This window comes from Talaromyces stipitatus, genomic scaffold (genome assembly GCF_000003125.1).
Source record: "Talaromyces stipitatus ATCC 10500 scf_1105507295555 genomic scaffold, whole genome shotgun sequence".
In the NCBI taxonomy this organism is placed as follows: Eukaryota; Fungi; Ascomycota; class Eurotiomycetes; order Eurotiales; family Trichocomaceae; genus Talaromyces; species Talaromyces stipitatus.
In genome coordinates, this window is record NW_002990116.1 from 3,360,350 (window position 1) to 3,384,124 (window position 23,775).

Consider the following 23,775-nt stretch of genomic DNA (forward strand, 5'->3'; position numbering starts at 1 on the left):
TACAGAGCGGATTTGCGGAGGTTGGGATTTGTGGGGTAAAAACAAAGCCCTTCAGCTCCAGCATCAGGCGATTCTCAAACGGCGTAAAAATCCTGAATAAGACCCCTTCCGGTGGAATGGAAAAACTCAACCTTTTGATTCCAAATCCCTATCTCCTATTCTGAAGTTCAGCTGAATATCATAAACGAGAAATCATTCGAATCCCGTCGTCGGCGCACCGGAGGCTCGTTGCATGATCTGGGGCTGGTGTTTGAGTTTTACCTGTCAGATAGACTCGTAGATTAGTTTTTTGTTGTCCGCCAGTCTAGACTAGACTGTTGTATTAGCCGGAAACCTCGGCATTTTGTCAACTTTTTGGTGCTTCTGTATGGTTCGTCCGGCTATGATGATCGTATTGTGGTCATTTGCATTAGACTTTCGGGTTTAATTGTCATTATTGTGTCGCCGGATATACTGCTTGTGCGTATTCGTCCGTGTTGGTTTGGTGCGTCGGATAACAGTAGACTGGTTTGATCCAGACGGAGATGATTTGCGGTGTTTGTGGTCGTGTATCGTACCAATTCTTACTGCCCCTGCAACTGGACACCCTCGACAATCTGTGTCTCTACGGATCGTGAAAGTGAAACAGCCATGTGTCCGGCGACTGCCTCTTCACCACCTCCAACACACATCCCGCAAGCGTCCGTAAACTCCAATCCTCGACGACGGGGGATAGGATGGCACAGAGTCGCATAACACACACATATGGCGCACGCTAGCATAGGTGGCTATGTGACTAATCCCTGGATTTTACCATAAGCCGTCAGCCATCGGCGCTAGAACAACACCCTATTGCAGTCTGTCCTTTATCAGACAATGAGTATACGTACCCCAACGAAACGGACGCCAGAGACGAAAGGAAAACCCCCGCATTTTTCCAGTTTTATACCCCGGACAGTACTTTCCAGAATTGGTAGTCAGCTCCAGATTCATGTCTAGATTGAGGGTTAGCACAAGGATTTAGATCAAAAACGGGATGGTGAAATGGGGACGAAAGAGAAAGGGAGATGCTGCCTGAGCAGTCAAGTTGTGGTTCTATCGCCTTGTATCACCCCATCTGGAATCTTGGGCACAATGTGGTCAAAGTCCGGGGATCCCGATGTCGACGAGTCAATGCATTGATCCTTCAGCCATGTGGTTTCATCAGGAAGTAGCTGTTCTTGCTATCTGGTGAGGGATCTCGAGACTATATATATAAGTGTATCTGACCTACACTTGCCGGGTTCTATCTTTTCGATCTGTCTCGCTCATCATTTCCATAAGCATACTACCTTCTCTGCAAACATACCCACACCCTTATTTCTTTTCTCTTGTCCTGCATAGTTGATAGGAAGAAGAAAATGTCTGAATCAAGTGATATGAGTCGTCTGCAGACTCATGACATCGAGATCGGTGTCACTGATGCCCTCCAGCGCCATGCATCCCGCCATGTAGCTCAACACAAACCCGTCTCTCAGCGTGTACTAGACTTTGAGCGCCGACGACCAAGATGGTTGCGTGAGTGTGTTGGTGAAGCGACGGGTGTATTTCTTTACGTGTAAGTGATTTTCAACAGGAACGACACCCACAGACAGAATACTGACTGAATATTATCTATAGCTTCTGTGGCTTAGCCTCTGTCGCTGGCTTCATCTTAAATGGAGCATCAACAGAACCTCCTGTCACTGCGTTTAGTAGTTTCTTCCAAATTGGGCTTGCCTTCGCTCTCGGTATCATGTTTGCTATCGTCATTGCTGGACCAACGTCCGGTGGTCATTTCAACCCGGCTGTGACTATTGCTTTGGTTATTTGGTATGATCAGTCTCCTTCCCCACCGATTGAGAGATACTAATCGTCCGAGTGATATAGGCAAGGGTTTCCATTGAAGAAGGTCCCTCACTGTACGACCAGCCTGCTTCAACGGTCCATCTGAACCACTTGCTAACATATATTCCTTGCTTCAGATATCCTCTCTCAGATATTCGGCGCTTTTATGGCCGGTCTCATGGTCATGGCCATGTACCGAGAGCAAATTTTGAAGTATGAAGCAGCTCTCAAAGCTCTTCATATGCCGTTGGTGTCTGCGACGGGCCCCGCAGGAATTTTCTGCTCGTTTCCAGCGGAGGGACAGAGTATGGGATATCTTTTCATGTAAGTTGCCTCCCCCCCGAAGACTCAGACCAATATCGGTTCGTGGGGAAAGATGCTAATCCCGATTTCGTTCCAGGATCGAGTTCTTCGTTGATTCCTTCATTGTAAGCCAACATGGCCTTACCCTTTTCGTTGTGTAAAGACTGACTGTATTAGGGCCTCGTAATCTGGTCCTGCATCGATCCAGCAAACCCCTTCGTGACCCCCTCCACCGTCCCCATCGTCATCGGCGTAGGCTACGGCGTCATGGTTTGGGGTTTCGCTGACATAACCATCTCAACCAACTTGGCTCGAGACCTTGGTACAAGATTCGTAGCTGCCATCTTCTACGGCGGTGAAGCCTTCTCATACAAGTCGTACTGCTGGATTAGTATATTGGTCAACATCCCAGCAACACTGTTTGCCACGGGATTCTATGAGCTATTCTTGCGTGATTCCATACAGATGATTCATAAAGGTGGTGTTAAGCATGCTGAAGGTGAGGATGGTTTGCGTCGGTATTTGAGTGAGGTTGGAGTATTGAAGGATGAGAATGAGATTACTGCTGTGCACAAGAATTAGTCGGCTGGGAGACTTCACAATACCTAGGTGTGCTAGGGAAAGTGCTTCCAAGGTTGGCTTCTTTTTAGAGCTTTGGATAATTTCAACGGTTGTGGTCTGTTTATATCTGACGCACTTTGATATGTTGAGTAATCTAAAAACATGGTCCTCGGCTACGTTCAATTAGGGTCTACCATACCCTAAGCAGAAATTTGATGACTGAACGAAAATCCTTGAACGGCCCGCACACACATCTCCCTAATTATCTATCGTAAATGTGTTGATCTACATATCATACTAGACAGAGTCGATCGTAACGTATACAGTGGATCTATACTCCGCAAACTAGGGTCCAAAAACTGGAGAAGTAAATATGGAGATTAGTGGAACCTACGGAAACGCTTCCTCACCCAGTTTATTCCATCATTCACTTTTGCGCTCATTCGGGTTACTCGGTTACTCGAGATGTACTCGAGATGTACACCAGTTGCACACATGACTACTCATTCACCAAGCAAAAGTGATCTCCTGACGGGAGTCCCCGCCGAGATATAGACAGAGCGCGGTGCCAGATTAGGCCTAGTGAGATATATCTCGCCTACACTCCTCTATCTAGACACGCGCACACACAATATGAGGTTATATAGGCCATCTATCTGACCACGGCAGTTATGTAAAAGCGCCAAAGAGTCACTTCTTGTAACTAGTTCTTGACACCCAGGGCTTACCCCCTGACGGCCTTTGTCCCAATAGGGAATTGTTGGGAAGCGTGCAAGTCACGAACCATGGCCGTTAAATAGAAAAACACACACACACACACACACACACACACACAAACACACACACACATATATATATATATATATATATATATAATATGAGATTTATGTCCTCATAGTGCCTTCATCAGTTATTATCTAGGTAGGCAGGGTCCTTAATCATGACAACGGCTACCTTCGGAACCCTTTCCGATACTGTCTCTTTGTATAGTTCTTAGTATTCTCACTCGAATTACAAATTAAACTGCATACTGCATTGACAAGAGTTCGTACTGGCGGAACACCTACCGCAATGATAGCATTCCCCTCCCACTGTTGAGACTAGACCAGGGTATTGCATGGATCTATCCATCCAGACTGACCATACACGGATTGCCGTGTGCTATTGTTGCATTGCGTTGTATCGTAGTAAACCCTGGCTACAACGAAATGATTGCTCTTTTCGTTATAAAGAAAATTTCGCTACAATACTGATACTACTTCAGGTACAGTTCCATATTTCCCATTAAATTTGGTAAGGTCTGTCCGTTATAATAAGATCTTTGCTAATATGTATTTCGTTATAACGAGACTTCGCTATCTTAATCCCATCTTCGACAGTCTTGGTTGACAGTTCCTCGCTTCTATTTACTTCTGCTTTCATATAAATACGTCGATTTTCTCCATAGCATCGCACATTCGTCTATCTGCATAGCAACCCCCAGAACGCAGAAAAATGGCGCACGAAGCCCTAGCTATCGGGATCCTCTCCATCCTTGTTATCCTCTACCGCTATCTCAATAAAACTGATACTCCCAAAATCAAAGGGTTGCCCGAAATTCCTGGCGTGCCCATATTTGGGAACCTGATCCAACTCGGCGGGAATCATGCCAAAGTAGCTGCGGAATGGGCTAAACAATACGGTCCTGTTTTCCAAGTGCGAATGGGCAATAAGGTGGGGTCTACATACACCCCTGCTACTTTAACAGGTTACTAACATATAGTGAATAAAGAGAATCGTATTCGCAAACAGCTTTGAATCCGTCAAACATCTATGGGTCAAGGAGCAATCAGCTCTCATCTCTCGTCCAACTTTCCACACTTTTCACAACGTCGTCTCGAGTAGCCAGGGATTCACCATTGGAACCTCACCCTGGGACGAATCATGCAAACGTCGACGCAAAGCTGCTGCCACGGCTCTGAACAGACCCGCTGTTCAGAGCTACATGCCCATCATTGACCTAGAAGCAACCACAAGCATTCAAGACATGTACCGGGACAGTCGTAAGGGGCAAATCGACATTAACCCGATCCCCTATTTTCAACGATACGCGCTCAATACCAGTTTGACGCTAAACTATGGAATTCGCATCGATGGCAACATAGAAGATAGTCTCTTGCGAGAGATTGTCGCTGTTGAGCGCGGTGTTTCGAATTTCCGGAGTACGAGTAATAATTGGCAGGATTATGTGCCGTTGTTGCGTCTGTTTCCCAAGAAGAATAATGAGGCTGAAGAATTTCGGGCTCGGCGGGACAAGTATCTGACTCATTTACTCAACCTGTTGAAGGAGAGTATTGCGAATGGGACGGATAAGCCTTGTATTACGGGGAATATCTTGAAGGATCCGGAGGCGCAACTGAATGAAGGTATGGCATTCTCACCTGATTCGAAAATGGCGAGTGTAGGAATATGATCTGACTATGATGGACAGCCGAAATCAAATCTCTCTGTCTCTCTATGGTAGCTGCTGGTATTGACACGATCCCTGGAAATTTGGTTATGGGTCTGGCATATCTGGCGTCAGAGGATGGGATGAGGATTCAGAAAAAGGCATACGAGGAGATCATGAAGGCCTATCCTGACAATGACGCTTGGGATAAGTGTCTTGTCGAAGAAAAGGTGCCCTACATCACAGCGTTGGTCAAAGAGATTCTCCGCTTCTGGACCGTAATCCCCATCTGTCTGCCACGGAAGAGTGTCAAGGACGTCACATGGAACGGTGTTGTGATTCCAGCCGGTACAACCTTCTTCATGGTGATTAGCCTCATCTCCCTTTTGCAATTGCAAATCATTAAACTGATTGATGTGACAGAATGCTTGGGCAGCCGACTACGACCCAACATACTTCAAAGAGCCCGAGAAATTCATCCCAGAACGCTACCTCGATACCCCTGAAGCCAACCAAGGCACTCCTCACTATGGTTACGGAGCCGGATCCCGCATGTGCGCCGGTTCTCACCTCGCCAACCGAGAACTCTACACAGCTTTTATCCGTATCATCACAGCTTTCACTGTCCACCCTCCTCAGAATCCGGCTGATTACCCAATTCTGAATGCATTGGACTGCAACTCTATACCTACGGCGCTGACCACGGAGCCGAAGCCGTTCAAGGTTGGACTCAAGGCGCGTGATCCGGTGTTGTTGGAACAATGGATTGCTGCTAGTCAGGAGAGGACCAAGAATCTTTGAGTGATCATAGGCAGGAGGGTGGCCGTTATGCAGTATTAATGACCTTAGAGATACATGTAAGTCTGGCATGCCCTAATTTCTTTTCGGCCATGAATTCCCAATACTATACGATACTCGGATCAGTGAATTTTTCTTACAACTTTGCGTACGTAGTAGTATTCTGAGTTCCATTCCTCCGGTGTAACATCAAATAGAGCTTTATTGGGCCGTGAGTAGTGTTGGCGCACCCATTGAGGGTCGGAGGGTTTCACTTCTTTTGAATATGCCGTAATCAATTGTATGGTTGTAAGCTCTGGAGAGAGAGTTCTAGAAACACCAAATCATGTATCCGTAACGTACTTCTGGCTTGTTTGGTTCTGTAAATCATGTTATATCTCTTCTTGTAGGTGGAATCAGCTACATCTGATATCTAAACTCCTTGTTCTCGCCATCAGTCAAATCCAGGAGCTCGCTACCTACAACATGTTCATCTCGCGAACCTAACCTGTAAATGCTCGAAAGACAGAGCATTCCGGCCGCCCGCCTCGTTAACTGACCGGGACCGTTCACGGGGTTGGATCTTCGACCGGATTTCTTGCATATTAGATAGGGTGGGATTGAAGGATACATGCTATCTTGCGCATTCAACAAAAAAAATTCAAATTCTCTGTTTCTTTCTCGGGGACGACGGACCTGCAGTACGTCTTCCATTCTTGTCTTAAAGTGTTACCCAGGTAAATTCACAGTTAGGCTGAGTTTGCAGGATTTAGAAATCCGTCATACCCGCACGGTGGAGTCTTTAAGGCTGCCAAGTAGGAAAATCGACTACCTTAATCTTACGGTCGGTATATTGAGTATCTACTTCCTCCGCAGATTCAAAATCCATTCTCATCAAGACATCCAATTCTTGATTTATCTAGTTACACTGTGACACTCTCTCAGTGAAGTTGCCGTGACTGAGCTAGTTGTATCTGATTGGCTGGGCAGTCATACAAATTACAAAGCAGGGAGGTCCAGTCCCCGCAAGCATGAATTAAAGCTATTGTTTCTTAGTCTACCCCGGATACACAAAATCTTCTTCAACATCTCGGTCGGACATCAGCAGACAATTGTCTATATCTATATACACATATAAATATATGACTACTATGAACCATGTCATCGGAACTGGTGGCACATTCATCTCAGACAGCAAATACTGGCGCCGCCGCGCCTGAGAAACGGAAACGTACCAAATACGCGGCCAAGGCTTGGTGGGCCACAATCCGGCAATCTGATTATGGGATACTGACCAGGTTTCAGTGTCGAATGTAAACGACGAAAGGTGAAATGCTGCGGCGAGCATCCATGCCAGCGCTGTCGTCGGCGCATGATGGACTGTGTCTTTACGCCGGATGAAGTTACTGCGGATAGTCGGTAAGTTTGCTTCATTAAGAGGAATGCACAAGCTGATTTGCGTCGTAGAAAAATTGAGGAATTGCTTGAGCAAATCTCCAAAATGCAGACACAAATTGATAGTCTGACTGGGACTGTGGAATCATTCAATTCGATGGGATCATCATCCCCGAAGAAGCGAAAACTGTCCCGTAGCACAGTCTCTGCTCCTTCAAAAGGCAGCCAGAACGCAAAGTCTGAAAGGTCACAATCAGCATCAGCGACGGGGAAGATATCTTTTCATGGCGTAACTACATCTTCATTCAACTTTGAAGTTGCGCGACAAACTCTACGTAGTAGAGGTATTACCGAAGTCGGCGGAGGAACTAGTGGCAGCGACGGGGACGAGTATAATACCAGCCAGGGAGGAGAAGTCGCAACAAGAAATACTTCACCCATTCTATCCCCATCAACTACACGCGACGAACACCATCAACCATCTTCAACCATTGACCCATTATGGGGCATCAACAGGGAAGAAGCAATCCGATTATGCCACGTTTACGAAGAGGAAATGGGTATAATGTACCCTGTGGTCGATTTTGAGACGATTATTTATCAGGTCCATGTCCTCTATAACCATTTGAACCCTTTGTCATCTTCCGAGCAGAACACCAAGGCTGAGCCGCTTTCGGACGATGATATCAATATCTTAAAACTAGTGTTTGCGTGTGCTCTCACTGCCGAAGCGAATGGCAATAGTGAATTGGCCATGAGGATTTTCCGGGGTGTTCGAGACGTCGCGTCAGATATGGTGTGGCAACCGCCGAACATCAAACGGGCGATTCTTATAACTCTTGTGGTGCGTGTGTCACATTCTGGTTGTTAGTTTCTACTAACGTTGGCACAGTCAATTTATCTCTTCCAAATAGATGAAGAGGCTACCGCATGGAGAACCATTGGAACTGCGCAACGACTATGTCTGGAAATGGGTCTTCATCGGTCAGAGACGTATCCCCAGCCTGCTATTGTTTCGTATGGAAAGGAAGACGCCTTGAAACTTTTCTGGTCTGTATACACGTTGGATATCAGGTTTAGTATGGGGACTGGAATGCCATATCAGCTAGACTCTAGTGACATTGATCCATCACTTCCACGGCCGGTACGTCTTCATTCCTTTTGTGCTATCAATCAGCTAATAAACAGACCAACGTCCCGTACCTCAACACAATGATCAACTACAACCGCATCGCCGAAAAAGTCTGGCGCTTCATCACCTCTCCAAACCGCAATCAACAACCCCGAATGGAAGAAATGGCCTATCTGGACTGGCAAGTCACGCAATGGTACAATTCGATTCCCGAGTTTCTGAAAATCCCCGATCCTAGTATTTATTATGCTTCCGGAAATGAACAGCATAACGAACAGAATAAAATCCAACAAGACGCTCCGCGAAGTACTTGTCGACTGAAATATTTGCTATATCTGCGCGCCGATCTGATGAAGATCCTCATCTACCGGCCTATCCTCTACACACCGTCTCAAATCGCGCAATCCCCCGTTGAAGCCGCGACAGTAGTCGACATTGCCAAAAACACAATCAGCTTCATCACACATCTCAACAATCATTCCAACATTTACCAACTACAACAAATCACGTTCAACTGGTTCTTGATTTCTGCATTGGCGGTGCTGTTTCTAGCTGTTGCGCATGCACCAGGACAGTTTACGAGTTCATGTAAAGATGAATTTTATATGGCTCTGGGACTTATTGAAGGGTTTTCGATGCATTCGTATATTTCGCAGAGATTGTGGAAATCGATTAAAGGATTGAGAAAGTTGGGTCCTAAGATTGGGCTTGCTCAGAAATCGGCGGAGGTTGTGCAGCCGCTACAGCAGGTAGATAATTATTCGACACCGACTGGGATGGATACAGTTCATCATGAAAGTATATCGACGGATATTCTACCATCCCATCAATATAGACAACCACTACCACTTGCAGCATCAACAACAACCCTACCAACTCAACAACCCTCGCCAGACGACTTTCTTCTTACAGACAGTACACAGATGTCCCGCGAGCTAATGGACTGGTTCGAAGCAATGGGCGGCCTTCACAATAGCATATTCAACCATTCCAACAACGCCAGCGGTGAGCCCGAATCCGGGTACATGGACGCCGGGGTTGGTGGTAGTGCAGGATGGAATGGGATGTTGACGGATACGACTTCATGGCCTGCAACAGATGATTTCATGTTTGGTGGATATGGGAGTGATTTGGCGAGTATTCTGAAGGATTGTTTTTGATTCCGTCTTCATCGCGCCTTTCCGGATTATCATATTCTTACTCCCTTAGACACCAAAGAATATCCATTTATAAAAATTTATACAAGAAAAGAAATAATAATTAATATATATGCTATAAAACTGATTCAAACCTCTGACAAATCTCTTCCTCGTCCGGCCTCATGGTCCTTCCATGCCGCCTACGAGATTGACACATTTGCCGAAACCAGTTTATGCGACAATCCTCCTTCATTACGCCCCAGCTATGCGTGAAGATATTCGGTTGACAATGTTGACATGTTCCTGACCCTGAAGAGGCAGAAGACGAAGTGTCAGGACAGTTTATGTACGGCGGGTGTTGGTAGCCTATGTCCCTGAACCTATCATCAATCAATATCAGCATTTCTTCTTCCAGAAGTAGAAAAGAAAGGATTTGGGGGCGGGAAGGTGCTACCAATGAATCCTCTCATTATCCTCAAACAATCCCAAGGCAATACTATGAACCGGCGCATCCCCCCACCTCTCATAAAAAAACCCCCCGGACTGATCCAAATGCTCAAAAAACTGTTGATATCTTTCCGAACGCCAGAAATCGAGATCCCCAATCTCGAAATTGCTCCAGAAGTGGCATGTACTATACCCGTTTGCGGCGTCGGTGTGGTCGGGCCGTAATGTGCGGTCTGTAAGCCACGTGAGCGAGTTGTCGGCCGCTAGATAGTCTGGATGGGATTTTAGGAAGGATTGCGTCTCGGGCCAGAGGGTGGTTATGGTGCCGGGATCGTCGAAGATGTTGATTGTGAAGCCGTAGGTTTTGTTGTTGTCGGCCATGAATTGGAAGGGGTCGTAGGTAATATCACAAAAGAATCTGACAATCAGCCTCCCCTTCATCCAAACGCAGAGTTAAGGTAGGGGACGTACTTGACATCAGGCTCAACACGCCAATAATATTTATACCCTTCCAGGGCAGGATGTCGATAAAAGAACCCCGAATTCCATCGACACATTTGATGATAACTCAATAATCCGGCGTATTTGATTCCTTTGCTTTTCATTTTGCGCATTGATTGTTTTAACTGTGATGGATCGATCCAAGGGGGTACATCCCAGTGCTCTTCTGGTATTACCTCTATCACCACATCATATCATCAACATCATCAGCCACCACAATCCTGAATATTTGAGGAAGGGACCAACCATATCGACACTCCGCCTCCGTCTCAGCCTGTGTTCTCGTCTTAAACTCCTCCGAAAACGGGACATTATTAAAAAAGATCCAGGGATAATTATATTTCGAATTCCAGGACGTTTCCAATTGCCGCATTGACGAAAGTATACCTTCTAACTCTTCATTTCGGACGAGGGATATAATCGCCGAATCCGCCCGGATGGATGTCGTTTGTGATGTGGACGGTTGGGATTGTGCTTCACCTATCAGTATTGCATTCCCTTGCAAAAAGAGAAGGGGAGAGGAGACATACAGAATTTGATACTAGATAACAATCTATCCCCAGACGATAAATACCAATGCTCGTATCCATAATCGAACCGGAGATAAGCCACTGCTAATAACAGGATTGTGATCAGGGTTATTGTCACTCGTTTTGTGAGTCCGCGAGGTACACCCAGAGACATGACAGAGTCGAGTAGTCTCTCTCTGAAAGTATGGTATGGCGTCGCGGGAATTCGGTGTCTGGAGTTCGAATCTGGAGAAAGTTTCAATGACGCATGTGTCATCAAGACACTGGCCACTCGCCCGTTCGTTCACCCGTTCGTCGTTCGCTGTGTCGCTCGTCACACTATCCGACTCGTTTAGAAAAATAATTCGCTCTCGACAGTTAATAATCCCCTGTCAGAAAAAAGTATTGATCGCAACCTCCTGAAATAATTAATCAATTCGGAAAAGAGCTATGGAGGGGGGCTATGCTTCTGTTGACCAATCGGAGTACAGCACTACTTTTCGGAGTAATCACGTGCTGAATATCAAGTTCTTCCAGGAATTTGAAGAAGCTGAAGACTGGTGATGAAGTGATCATTGACTTGCAATACACATTTCATTATAAAGCTATCCAGGCAGACTAGTGCAGAAATACGTGGACCTCACAATAGGCTTCCAGGTTAAATATAAACAATATCGACGCAACTCCAGGCAGAAGCATTACCTACCATGTACTAGTAGTACATATACGAGAAGAAAATGTACTAGTATATCTACAAGAGAGGGAGAAAATATCTTGAATATAACTTAATTTACCGGTATTAACCATACATACACATAAAAGTAACACAAAGCAAGTTATAAAAAAATTAGCTCTATGAAACCTCGATGAGAAAAAGCAAGGACACAGAATGTAAAATAGGAAAAAGGGGGGAAAAAGATGTACAACACTTTGTTCTCAGCGAGAAGAAAGTAAAAAGAAGAAAAATTGTCTATGAGTGGGTTTTCTCTTCTTTTTGCGTTTCTTGTTTGTGCATGTGACTTTTGGAAAGAGCAAGACACACAGGACATCTAAGCAAATAGGACATGTGAATGGGTGTTGGGCTCAGAAAAAGATTGGGTGGTCTGGTAGGCATATGGGAAAAGGTATCATCCCAGCCATATTCTTGGAGCAATGGAGAAAAAAAACATTAAAAAGAGGGTAAACAGGGATTAGTAGAAAGGAAGAAAAAAGATGTAAAAGAATGGGAAAAAAAAGTTGACTCCACCACATTTCAGTTTCGTTCTCCATATCCTCGTGCCGTTATGTCGCTAGACGTCAAGTCGAGACCAAAAATCGTTCATGTATGGCCAATGAAAAAAATGGGTATTAATGTATTTACTCATCTTCCTCCTCCTCAGGAGCACGAGTGGTGAGGACGTAACGAGAAGTGCCAGTATGGCGGTCTTGCTCGTGCTCAATGGCCAACTTGGAGAGATGGCCAATCATATTCTCAATGGCAGTGTCAGCCTTGGAACGAGTGTGACGACCGAGGTTGTCCAACCAGGGGATGTCAGTGAGGATGGCGTAGACGGTGGCAACAACAATGGTGACACCGATAGAGTAGGCCCAGATGATGACAACAGTGACGATGCTGGTGTGGCCATTGGAAGAAAAGTGAGCAGAGTCACCAGGGTGAGTGATCTGGTTCTCAGGGGAAGTCAACCAACCGAAAACACAGAAGAGAGTAGCCAAGACATCAACACCGAAGATGGCGCCAACAAGTTGCCAGGAAGGAAGAGTCTTGCCACCACGGGTAACGAAGATCAACCAGTTCTCAGTAAGAGCGACCTCAAGGAAGATGATACCCTGGGGATGACCGAAGTTCTCAATGACACCACCGTTGCTCAAGAACATGGCAGCACGGATGATCCAGGTACCGCCAGCGAGCAAGACACCGAGGATGACGGAAATGACCCAGATCTTAGGGAGTTGCCATTCGACGGGACGTTGTTCGTAGTGAGCATTATCGTAAGCAACAGCAATGGTGGCCAAATCAGCGAAGAGAGCAATGAAGACAATCAAGTCGGCAGGGATAGTCTCTTCAATGATGATCATCGTGGTAACAAGGTAGATTTCCAAGTGGAGACAGAGAGCGATACGGTATTGGATGTAAGCCTTCATACGCTGGAAGATCTGACGAGCGACCTTGATGGAGTCGACAATGGTGGAAAGACCAGGAGCAAGGAAGACGATATCAGCAGCAGCTTGAGCAGCTTCAGTGGCACCCTCGACAGCAATACCACAATCAGACTTCTTGAGAGAAGGAGCATCGTTGACACCGTCACCAGTCATGGCAGTCAAGTGACCACGCTGTTGCAACATCTCGACGACCTGGTACTTGTGCTCGGGGAAGACTTCAGCGAAACCATCAGCGCGCTCAACGAGATCATGCTGGCGGGAACCAGTGAGACCACCGTGGATAAGACGCTCAGAGTTGTAGACCTTGGTACCGAGAGCAAGCATCTTGCAAGTTTCCTTGGCAATGGCAATAGCGTCACCAGTCAACATCTTAACGGAAAGACCAAGGTTCTGGGCTTCAGTAATGGTGTGGGCAGTATCCTCACGAGGGGGGTCAAACATGGGGTACATGCCGAGAAGTTGCCAGGGCTCACCCTCCTTCTGGACAGCGACACCGAGAGAACGGAAACCACGGCGAGCGAACTCAGCAGCCTTGTCACGGTAGAGACGAGCCTCCTCCTCAGAGCACTCGGACAAGTTGAGAATAGCCTTGGGGGCACCCTTGGCGCAAATGTAACGGACACCATCGCATGTGCAGACAGTGGTAATACGCTTGGAGACGGGGTCGAAAGGAGTGTACTTCTCAGTAACCCAGTTGCGAGCAAGGATCTCACGAGCCTTGGGGTAACGACGGAGAGTGAGGATGGTAACCTTGTCAATGGGGTCCAAGTTCTTGACGTTGTGGGAAGAGGCAATGGCAGCAACAGCGAACATCCAGTTGACATCGACACCCTCAGCGACGTAGGGCTCACGGATGGAAAGCTGGTTGGCAGTCAAGGTACCGGTCTTGTCAGAGCAGAGAACGTCAACACCAGCGAGGGACTCGATAGCAGTCAACTTCTGGACGATAGCCTTCTGGCGAGCGAGGTAGGCAGCACCGACAGCGAGAGTGGTAGTGGTGACAACGGGAAGACCGACGGGGACACCAATGATAAAGAGAATCAAGGTGTACTTGAGGAGAGTGTTGTCGGACTTTTCAGGAGTAGCGATGCGGAGATGACGGAAGAAACCACCGATCCAGGCAGCGAGAATGAAGAACATGACAAGAACCAAGAGAGATGTACCGATGGAGTTCATGATAGCCTTGAAGTGACCCTGATCCTGAGCACCCTGGACCAAGGAAGCGGTCTTTCCGACGAAGGAGTGCTTAGCAGTAGCAGTAACGACAGCGAAAGCCTTGCCACGCTTGCAACCGGTGGTGTAGTAGCAAGTGTCACCCATGTACTTGTCGACAGCGAGAGATTCACCAGTGATGGCAGACTGGTCAACGGCAACGATGGAGTGACCGGTGTGGTGCTCCTGGTCGTCGTCGTCATCCTCAGTCTTTTCCTTGAGAGTGTCCTCAGCCATAGTAGTGAGGTACTCTTTGTATTTTTCGAAGTCACCGGGTTGTTCATAGTCGCAGATAAGACGGACATCGGCAGGGACGACCTGGCCTTCCTCGAGGATAACAATATCACCGACGACGAGCTCACGAGCTACATAATCAGCATTGTACTGATTTTTGTTTTGGGGCAGGCATACTCACCAAGAATCTCTTGCTCTTGACCGTCACGGACAACCCAGGCACGCATAGCAATATCACCCTTGAGAGACGCGACGACATCGGCAGCCTGCTTCTCCTGGTACCAACCGACAACAGCGTTAAGCATCAAAATACCGATAATGACACCCAAATCGATCCAGTCACGAAGACCAGCAGCCAAGAGGACAGCCAATTCCATAACTGTTTAAGGTTAGCCAATGATCGGACACGGATTTTCTGAGCACGTTGCTCAATTTGTTCAAATTGAGCGGCAGGAACCAAACTCTCGCCGGAAAAAAAAAACTTACCATAAAGAATAGGACCACGGAAGTAACCAATAAACTGAACGAACAGGTTCTGCTTCTCCGTCACCAGCTCGTTCCAGCCAGTCTTGCGACGACGAGTCTCAATGTCAGAGCCCTTCAAACCAGCGCGAATATCAGTGTCGACCCAGTCGTCAGGAGCGACAAAGGGCTCGTTGCTGTTGGTAGCACCGCCGCCACCAATTCGCTTCCACCATGGCTTCTTGGCCTCGGTGGCATCGAAACCGCCAGCGCTGGAGGTGGAACCGCGACGACGTTCGCGAGCAGTCGAGATGTAGCGATTCAAAGCGGTATACTCATCGAGACCGGTGGTATCGTTGTTAATATCAGTAGAATTGCGGGTGTTGGTTTGGCCGTTTTCGACATCAGCGGCATAGGAGATTCTCCGTTCAGCCATTTTTGCTATTGGTGTTGTTGGGCTCACCAGCCTCTCGATGAGCTAGGTTAAGACGGAGGGACACACTTTAAGCAACAATGGTGAATTGGGAGGATTTCCTATGGGAAAGAAGAAAGAGAAAAGGGAAGAGTAAGGAGAGAGAGGGAGAAGTCAAAATGGACGAGGGAGGGATGGGGGCGTCTTATTTATTCAGAAGAGGCTTGTCTGTTCGGCGCGACGGTGAGAGCGACGGAACCACCACCTTGACGACGGAAACAATATTAGTACCCACTGTCAGTAATACTGGAATTACGACTGTAACTTTGTACCCTTTCGCGGGCAGTGCCTTAGACCAATACCGCGTACGCGCTAGTAATCCGTTTGCCCCGAATGGGTCCTAGCGGGTTTGCCGCCTGCCGGATACAGCTCGGCTATGACGGGATGGTATTTTTACTTTACTGTATCGGGCGATTAGCCCCGTTTTAACCCTTCCTGAATGGAATGAAACGGTAATCCGCTGTAACAAAAAATTTTCCTCTGGCCGACTTGCCGGTTCTAACTTTACTATCAATACTATGAAGAGTAACTGTGTCCGTATTAGGACTAGTGTCTGCGAGATTCTTAGTCAGACCTCTAGCTTCCGCGAGCATCCCAGAGTCAGCCACTGACACCATTCCATGGAAAGTCTCTCGCTGCATATGGCTATCTGATTATTGCATCTTCCGAGCACATCCAGATACACCCAGATAGCATCTAGATAAGCATGGACACCGTAGATGTAATCAACTCAGGCGTTCTGTCTACGGCATCACAAACAGTAGCGAATTGCTGCGTCATGTATCGGCGTCATGATGTTTTGCTCTTTCTGTCCCTGTTTTTCGCTCTTTAGTCTTTAGTCTTTAGTCTTCAGCGACTCAGCATGAAACAGCACCCATCCTTTTGTCAATCTACGATACCAAAAATATGATCTTATTGTTGAATGTTCAACGCAGTACATCGCCTCGGTGGTAAGAGTGGAGTGCATGATCGATTGAAATCCCGGCACACGCGTGCCGACTGGCCCCCTAGGAAAAAAGCCGCAGACATTTAAGCAGATACTGGTTGGTTAAAAGATTGACATTATTCCCGATTCTTACTTTTCTTTTCTTTTTTTTCTAATTTTTTCTCTTTTTTTTGCGCAATTTTTTCCGTCTCTCTGCATAGAACTCGCTGACTTGTGCCCCCTCCCCATATGGAGAGGACTGTGGGATGAATGATTACGTGCGTTTTCGCCTTCCCAAGCCGATCCCCTAATATAATTCGATGTTAGTTTCTTGCCGTATTCGGTTTAGCTTCTTTTTTTTTTTTTTTCTTTTCTTCTCAGTATTCTTCTACTTTGGGTTTAGTGGCTAATGGGGATTCCTTCCGGTCAACTTTTCTGATTTGTATGCGCGATTTTTGTTCTTCTGTCGCTTTCTATAGTATCCTTGCTACAGAGCAACAGTACAGTTTATACCAGCTAGACTTGCTATGGTTGTTACTTCTATCTCCCCGGCGGGAAACCGGCTCTTCACACTGATACTTACTTAACTTGCAGATGCTCGGGTTTATCGTCCTGAAATTCAGAGATGCGCAGTGAATGATTCGCTCGCGCTTCCGTCGGTTCTGTCAGAGGCTATCTATCTATCGGCTTACCTTGTCGAAGCATGCTGAAGCATGCCTGCTATCTGGCGCCGTTGCCCCGATGATCACCTGTAGCACGTCCGTGCGATCGATTGTACGACGTCGATCTCTATGCGTAGAAGCTGAGGAGGTTCTACGGTCAAGACTACATTATATGTACGATCAATCCCAGCGACTTCAATGAAGCTACAGAAGACATAGTTGTATAGTATATACTATGTAATATCTGAGTGGCAGTGAGTACCGTCGTGCAATGATCTACACCAGGATTCAACAACGGGTCCTGCCAAGCCATCGCTAAGCCGGATTGCGTCGCCAAGCCATAACGATATTCCATGCATCTTGGTCTATTCTATGTACGTAAACGGGTTTACAGAATAGTAATCCTCCTACTGCGTACATAGTTTGAGAAGTACTCGGTACGTAGCGGTAAATGACTCAGCGAGATGACCAACCACTAGTCCGAGTTTTGCCTGATAAATTCTTGGAATATGTCAGAGGCTGAAGACATGGCTTATTAAAACGATGACTAAGTACCTAGAGTTTTCAGCTTCCTTTGAGTTGTACCCGACGCATGACGAGTATATCAATCCTGGTACTGCCGGAGGTTCATTAATCTTCAGCACTGCCGAATCTGGGAATATATCCCAGATTCGTAGTGAGAAGAACCTCCACACCAGCTCGGCAAGCTTCAGCCAATCAAATCGCCAAGATAATGCTCTGCATCCATTGGCCAATCAGACGCACCAGCAGCATGCATGCTTGACAGTTCTGGGTATTGCTCAATCCGTTCTGGGGAAAGCTTCTAACTACGAACTATCCCTGTCAACGTTGCTTCGTATGAAGCAGATTGGATATGTACTGGTATCAGTCATATGCCCAGAACCGAAGACTGAAAGCTGGACAACTTGACAAGCCGACAAGCCATGAAACGAACCGCGAACCTTGCTCGGCTTATCTAGCTTCACCCATGGACCGTCGTCGCGTTTGATCCGTCCAAAACAGGTTTAGTTGGTATTGTTGCAGTGGTACTGTACGAACCACGTATGTATCCTCGTATTTTTAGACGAATAGTGCGTAATATACAGCCATGCCTGTTTCATGTTTTCTCCGTACCAACCTCTACAGACAGAGAACGGAGTATATCCCCATACAGTCGCGAACCTCCTGAATTTAGCTATTCGTGAAATCTGTACGGAGTATGTTAGGTGTTTCAACTTCAGTGTATCGCCCGTTTGTGGTAGGGGCGCGGTAGAGCTGTTCGCGAGGGTAGTAGCTTGAAGAGGCCTCTGCTCCGTGCTCACTTAACGAGTGAGATTAACGTCATGCGTCAGCGATCTACGCGAAGAAATAGGCTTGGACGTAAAGCTTACCCATGCATCATACTAGGCTGCTGGTTGAAACGATGATTCTTCAAGGTGAGCAACGGCTCTGTCCATGCTCAGCAACAATCCTCATACACAACCGGACCCCTCAACCAAGCTCCCTGGATAGAATAGCGATTCGCCCCAAAATGCCGTACGTCCAAGACCCTATCCAGTACCAACACCCCCCTCGGTCTTCTACTCCACAATGGCATAATCTTTCGTTTCTTTATTCCGTATCTTAGTTAACAATGCTCAATCGAGTCAATCTCCATAGTAAACCCAACAAGTGGAGAAAAACCCATGGGCCATCGCGTTCTTAAATAAATAAAACATGCTTGATAAGTTGATATTCAGGAACCAGACCCTTTGCAGTGTTGCGATTGGCCAATTGCCAGCTAGCGAGTTTGAGCTAGTGGACTTGTTTCTTAATAGCCGATTTGGATATCTCCACGGGTAATCAATTAATGTCTCCTTAGACTCCGTAACGAATGGAATGGGTCTACCGAGTCGCTCAGGGAGAGACCAACAAGCGAAGACACCCAAGTCTAACAATATCATCAGCTCGACCCGTAGACCTGGCCATAGCCATGGCAGCTGTCAAATCTCACACCAAAATCGAAATTCTCCGATCCATCATCCATCAAAAGACTAATCAATTTAAATTACCACCTATCCCCTATCAAGCATAGTAAATTTACCCACTCCCCTAACCTCCTTTATGCGCCATTTTTTCTCTGGCTAGTCCTGCTAGGGTAAGCTAGCTAATCGTCCCTATATGATTGGTCAATGAAGCCCCTCGATTCTAACTTTCTTTCTTGCGTTCTTTTTGTACATACGTCTTCGTATTGGTGGTATTAAATCGATGGACGGACTTTCCTTATTGGGTTAGGATGTATTTATATCTATCCCGTTTATCTCCGCTCTATACGGAATACTACTTTAGTATTAAAGATTCAATTTTCCCCTTGAATTACGGGTTGTTTCCCATTTTCAATAAATAATCACGGCATGAATTTATTTATTTATTTATTTATTTTTTTTTTTTTTTTTCAAATTTTATAAATAACAATTGGCTTGTTATATGTGATACTCGCGTGGCGCGAACACGAGGACTCAGTTAATAAGATCGCAAAGCTCACTCCGCTGCCAGCCCCGTGCGCAAGCTAGCTACTGAAACACCTGAAATTTCGACCTACTAAAATCTTTAGTTGACGTCATTCCTGAATCCCTCAAAGAGTCATGACTCTTTTTTTTCTCTCTTGGCCAATTGATCATGCAATACTTTTCAGTCTTTGAAGCACAACGTATGATCTTTGAAGCTTGGAGGGTTGTGTATGATGATTCGATTTTGATGATTTTTTTCTGGTCGATGAATGGATGAAATTATGGGTACGAGGACTTGCGACAAGCTTGGTCGCCATAGTAACGGCGTTTCAACTTTTTCGCGCGTATCAGGTATATTTGCGTGTTATTGTATGTATTATTCCGTTCGTTTGGGGACTCAATCGCGATACGACAGGGTCAGTGTGGGGCAGAAAAATACTAGTGTATCTGCTGTATTTTTGTATGACTATGGGTACGATAATACTCCGTACATTTCGTATTTCATATCAGTCTATGAGAAGTCAAGTCAACTCATGAAATAGATGCCACACGCGATGTCTCTTGACGGCACTGGCCAGACGATGAATCAGTGGTTGAGACAGATGTCTAGTCGATACATAGGATAAAAGCCAAGTAGATAGCACTATGACTGACTGAGTCACCCCAGCATACGCAACCGCGTAGATTGGCACTTGGCACGATGAGTTGGGAATGTACACTGCCTCATCAATTGCTTCAAAGCTCGCCGTCAAACTGCTGATCAAATGTAGCCTACCGTCTATGCAGTCTGCGTATTTGTGCTATTGGCATTCAATATGATCACCATATTTATTGTCTGGGCATCTTGGCAGGGGCACTCTTGGCTCGATGATAGACCAAGACTCTTTCTCCAGGCTCCAAAATATGGGGAGGCTTTCCCCAGGTATGTATCAATCAGCTGGACTGATGCTTGGAAAGTATACGTAGGTATGTACGCAGCATCGTGGCTTGTATGACAGTCATTGGAATCTTGGCTCTACCACCCTTTTTACCGTAGACAAAGTAAGTAACTCAGCTCGATATGCTGATACGTACTTTCATGATGCCAAGTCTTCTTGCGTCTAGATATCTTGAATCTAGACCTCATCTCATACCCCCCTCTGATTGGATGGAGTCGTCTTGTATCCTACCATACCTATTGTCTCTCGTCCATTTCATTCTTGAGGCTTGACTATTTGACCCTGGTAAGATCTATTGTTTGACCAAAATGATCAGCAATTAGTCTTTGTCCGTACCCCAAACTTAAACACACAAAAACGTCTTGGTACGGCTCTACTTTGGATCATTCTTTCAACGCTTCTGACTTCCTACTGATTCTCCATGCCAAGAGTTTTAGTGAACACAAAATGATGCCACAAACTCCGAATAGTTGCTGTATGTACAACACCTCTTTGATTCTGTATCTATCTTCCTGTCGTGACTTGCTATGGGGGCCAAGATCTTGGGTTGTATGGTCGTCGTCACCTACATCCTGCAACCTTCACCTATCCGTTGAAGCTGTATGTATGTCTTGTATGTATTATGTATTTTATGTATTATGTATTGTATGTATTTATGATAAATATTGTATCATCCAATCACTTTGACCTTCCAAATCTGCCGCAATTGCCGCTGTACTGAAATTAGCGTACCTGTAATTTTCCCGATACGCCGAAACAAACCACTCGGAAAAAGCGAAAAAGGATCGGCAGAAAAAGCTTGAAGATTTTTTTTTTTTTACTGCCATCTGTTAAAGCGCTGGTTCAGTCAGTGTCGCGAGTTTTGCGCTCGGTGATTCGGCTCGCATAGTGGCATACAGGTTGATTGGACGGGATTTTGTCGCCTCATTTTATTTGGTTTGGAGAGGAGGACAATAGGAAGGAGTTGCTGTGCTGTGCTCGGGACTCTACTCCGTATGCGCTTCAGTTAATTGCAGGTGAATGCGAAACGCATCTAGAGGTTATGGCTGCTTGATACTCACGGTGGCACAAACCGTCAAAACACAAATCTCATATTGAGGCAATTATCTATCTACAAACTAAGATCCTCCTGTACGTGCTCGCATGACCGCTATATCACAAACCAATTATGCATAAATACACTCGATCTACAACAAATCTTCATACCGGTAAATGTCACTTGAATGAATCCTGCATGCATGTGAGGCTTTTTTCGACGATTAGGTTGGAGTACGTAAGTACGTATGTAACTAAGCAAAGGAAATGACCACGTCAATGCCAACCGCAGCCCTGAAATACGTGGGTTTATCGCGGACAACGACGTTGAAAGTCTTGGAGAGACTAAACTCGGCGCAGAAACGATGCGATGCGATGCGATGTGATGCAACATTACCTGAGCAAGGGATAACTGTACTCGTACACCGGACAATGGGGTGTGCGTGAATTTTTCTCTTCTCCAGAATCTTGGATAAACTTACACACAGAGTGCTGGGCCAGTGCCGAACGTTAGAAAATAGCCTTTCAATCTCGATTCTCCAATTGAACCAGATTTTTAATGTCCTTCTAGAAATGGTTGTTACCATGGTTCGGTTAAAACGTGCTTTTTAACCTTTCTTCTACGTGCGTTAGCGATGGGCGATGTTTTGAGCCAGAGTTTAAGCTGGTGGAATGAATCTTTTACAATTTGATTTGAGTTTTTCGTGGGTTTGTTGTGCGTTGATTTTGGGATATATTTTTGACAGGATAAATGTTTATTCGCAGTATGAGCGGCCATCGGAGACATCTTTATAGACGATTGTGTTAATCGTGTATATATATATAATGAAAATCTATTTATTCTCACAGAATTTATTCTCTATTCGCATGTCCCTAGTCCTTTTGTCATTTGGTGTATGGTGAACAAATGCAGGCTCTGGAGTCTTAGGGCTAAACGACACACATCCTGGAATTACCGCAAACGGAAACTCTACATATGTAACAGTTGTCAGTCCATGATGTCTGCTTACACCCATACGTCTTCCTGCACACGATTCTGTTAATATGCTGTGGTTTTGCAAGATCAAGGCTACCCATAGCCGTTAATTTTGCCTCATTTGAGGCGTTTCTCAAGTTGGCGGTTAACCTCATATGCCGGTAGGTGTCTATATATATATATTTATATATCTTATCAATATACGCCTCAAGACTGCCCGGGTGCACATGTCAGATTCAATCCAGGATATATACAAGTAATACTTGTTATATCACAACACCAAGATACGCAAAAAAGCTCTATTCGAGCCATCTAGGTACTAGTAGACAGGCATTTCGGCTATTGCGCATCTTGAAGATTGATATAAGTCGATACCAACGTTGAAACATCAAAACCTTATGTAATGCAAATCCTGTCAAATATTGCCAAACCACTAACATAACGAATGTACTTGGCTGACCAATTCGAATGTTATTGAATATGTAAGCAAGGAACCTATCATCGAATATAAAACATATCTATACCTCATCGTATCGGTGTGTACAAAAATACTCTCATCCCTACGTTAAATACCATGTTTGTAGCATGTCAACCCCCTATAACGTCAATACCAAGCATGTTTTCACTTTTAATCCAAATACCGAGGAATGTAAACTACCAAGTCATATGGCAATTGGAATGTTGAGATCGTGGCTTTTGCTCTTGGCGGGGTTTGGGAAGGTTGGGATGGATTCTGATTGAATGGTGTGGCATTCCAGTGGTACGACTACTCTTTGGATGATTGTATGTATGTATGTATGTATGTCTATATGGCTATGGGATTGGTAGGATGATTAGAAGTCATGATTACGCTGTACTTATCGGCCGCTCGGTATGAGATGGCTCATTATTCGGTCTGGTAGATGAGATTGTATGACAGTTGCATCTATCCATTCACCAACGCGCAATTGGTGTGACTTTCTGTCTGGCAGCTCATGACCTACGATCGAATGACTCGTTCACTGCAAGAACCGAACCGAACGCTCGACCGTTTATTTTACCTCTGATCTCACTCGATCTACCCCTGAACGACAACCACTAACTAGTTCGGCTACCACTGACGTCAGCTTACTACTGACAGTAACATCGAACCTGAAGATCAGATCTTCTGTGCTCTATATGTAGCCACGGTAT

At 45.7% G+C, this 23,775-nt stretch overlaps 5 protein-coding genes across 5 annotated transcripts, besides 9 other annotated features; 3 read left to right on the forward strand and 2 right to left on the reverse strand.

Annotated features, from left to right (window-relative positions):
- The first annotated feature begins 947 nt into the window (after window positions 1–947).
- On the forward strand, window positions 948–3,007 carry TSTA_123320 (glycerol uptake facilitator, putative). The gene is made up of 6 exons (XM_002482547.1): window positions 948–1,576; window positions 1,639–1,830; window positions 1,888–1,919; window positions 1,983–2,169; window positions 2,246–2,273; window positions 2,326–3,007. The coding sequence occupies exons 1-6, from the start codon at window positions 1,380–1,382 to the stop codon at window positions 2,728–2,730; spliced, it is 1,041 nt and encodes a 346-aa protein (XP_002482592.1). The 5' UTR covers window positions 948–1,379; the 3' UTR covers window positions 2,731–3,007.
- A 506-nt stretch (window positions 3,008–3,513) lies between these two features.
- Window positions 3,514–3,558: a microsatellite.
- Window positions 3,558–3,584: a microsatellite.
- Window positions 3,585–4,203: 619 nt separating this feature from the next.
- On the forward strand, window positions 4,204–6,085 carry TSTA_123330 (cytochrome P450 phenylacetate 2-hydroxylase, putative; the record flags this gene model as incomplete). Its single annotated transcript, XM_002482548.1, has 4 exons — window positions 4,204–4,422; window positions 4,481–5,114; window positions 5,180–5,502; window positions 5,561–6,085. The coding sequence occupies 4 exons, from the start codon at window positions 4,204–4,206 to the stop codon at window positions 5,936–5,938; spliced, it is 1,554 nt and encodes a 517-aa protein (XP_002482593.1). The 3' UTR covers window positions 5,939–6,085.
- A 987-nt stretch (window positions 6,086–7,072) lies between these two features.
- TSTA_123340 (C6 transcription factor, putative) lies at window positions 7,073–9,635 on the forward strand (the record flags this gene model as incomplete). Its single annotated transcript, XM_002482549.1, has 5 exons — window positions 7,073–7,170; window positions 7,220–7,333; window positions 7,382–8,153; window positions 8,202–8,453; window positions 8,498–9,635. 5 exons carry the CDS (start codon window positions 7,073–7,075, stop codon window positions 9,599–9,601), a joined length of 2,340 nt encoding a protein of 779 aa, XP_002482594.1. The 3' UTR covers window positions 9,602–9,635.
- Window positions 9,636–9,666: 31 nt separating this feature from the next.
- Window positions 9,667–9,712: a sequence feature (AT_rich).
- On the reverse strand, window positions 9,688–11,379 carry TSTA_123350 (uncharacterized protein). The gene is made up of 5 exons (XM_002482550.1): window positions 11,059–11,379; window positions 10,775–11,002; window positions 10,499–10,706; window positions 10,035–10,445; window positions 9,688–9,960 (listed from the first exon to the last, which is right to left on the reverse strand). Exons 1-5 carry the CDS (start codon window positions 11,312–11,314, stop codon window positions 9,714–9,716), a joined length of 1,350 nt encoding a protein of 449 aa, XP_002482595.1. The 5' UTR covers window positions 11,315–11,379; the 3' UTR covers window positions 9,688–9,713.
- A 431-nt stretch (window positions 11,380–11,810) lies between these two features.
- TSTA_123360 (plasma membrane H+ATPase Pma1) lies at window positions 11,811–15,541 on the reverse strand (the record flags this gene model as incomplete). Its single annotated transcript, XM_002482551.1, has 3 exons — window positions 11,811–14,774; window positions 14,825–15,022; window positions 15,130–15,541. 3 exons carry the CDS (start codon window positions 15,539–15,541, stop codon window positions 12,394–12,396), a joined length of 2,991 nt encoding a protein of 996 aa, XP_002482596.1. The 3' UTR covers window positions 11,811–12,393.
- A 1,114-nt stretch (window positions 15,542–16,655) lies between these two features.
- Window positions 16,656–16,695: a microsatellite.
- Window positions 16,696–19,561: 2,866 nt separating this feature from the next.
- Window positions 19,562–19,597: a microsatellite.
- A 1,593-nt stretch (window positions 19,598–21,190) lies between these two features.
- Window positions 21,191–21,249: a microsatellite.
- Window positions 21,250–21,989: 740 nt separating this feature from the next.
- Window positions 21,990–22,015: a microsatellite.
- A 757-nt stretch (window positions 22,016–22,772) lies between these two features.
- Window positions 22,773–22,793: a sequence feature (AT_rich).
- Window positions 22,794–23,384: 591 nt separating this feature from the next.
- Window positions 23,385–23,414: a microsatellite.
- Window positions 23,415–23,775: the final 361 nt, after the last annotated feature.

Excerpts from the sequence above, each read along its gene's own strand:
- TSTA_123350 (XM_002482550.1), bottom strand. The coding sequence starts at position 11,314 with ATGACACATGCGTCATTGAAACTTTCTCCAGATTCGAACTCCAGACAC. Across the intron at positions 10,707-10,774 it reads GGAGGCGGAGTGTCGATATG|AGGTAATACCAGAAGAGCAC; the intron begins GTTGGTCCCTTC and ends ATGTGGTGATAG. Across the intron at positions 9,961-10,034 it reads GATAATGAGAGGATTCATTG|GTTCAGGGACATAGGCTACC; the intron begins GTAGCACCTTCC and ends GATTGATGATAG.
- TSTA_123320 (XM_002482547.1), top strand. The coding sequence starts at position 1,380 with ATGTCTGAATCAAGTGATATGAGTCGTCTGCAGACTCATGACATCGAG. Across the intron at positions 1,831-1,887 it reads ACTATTGCTTTGGTTATTTG|GCAAGGGTTTCCATTGAAGA; the intron begins GTATGATCAGTC and ends CGAGTGATATAG. Across the intron at positions 1,920-1,982 it reads ATTGAAGAAGGTCCCTCACT|ATATCCTCTCTCAGATATTC; the intron begins GTACGACCAGCC and ends TCCTTGCTTCAG.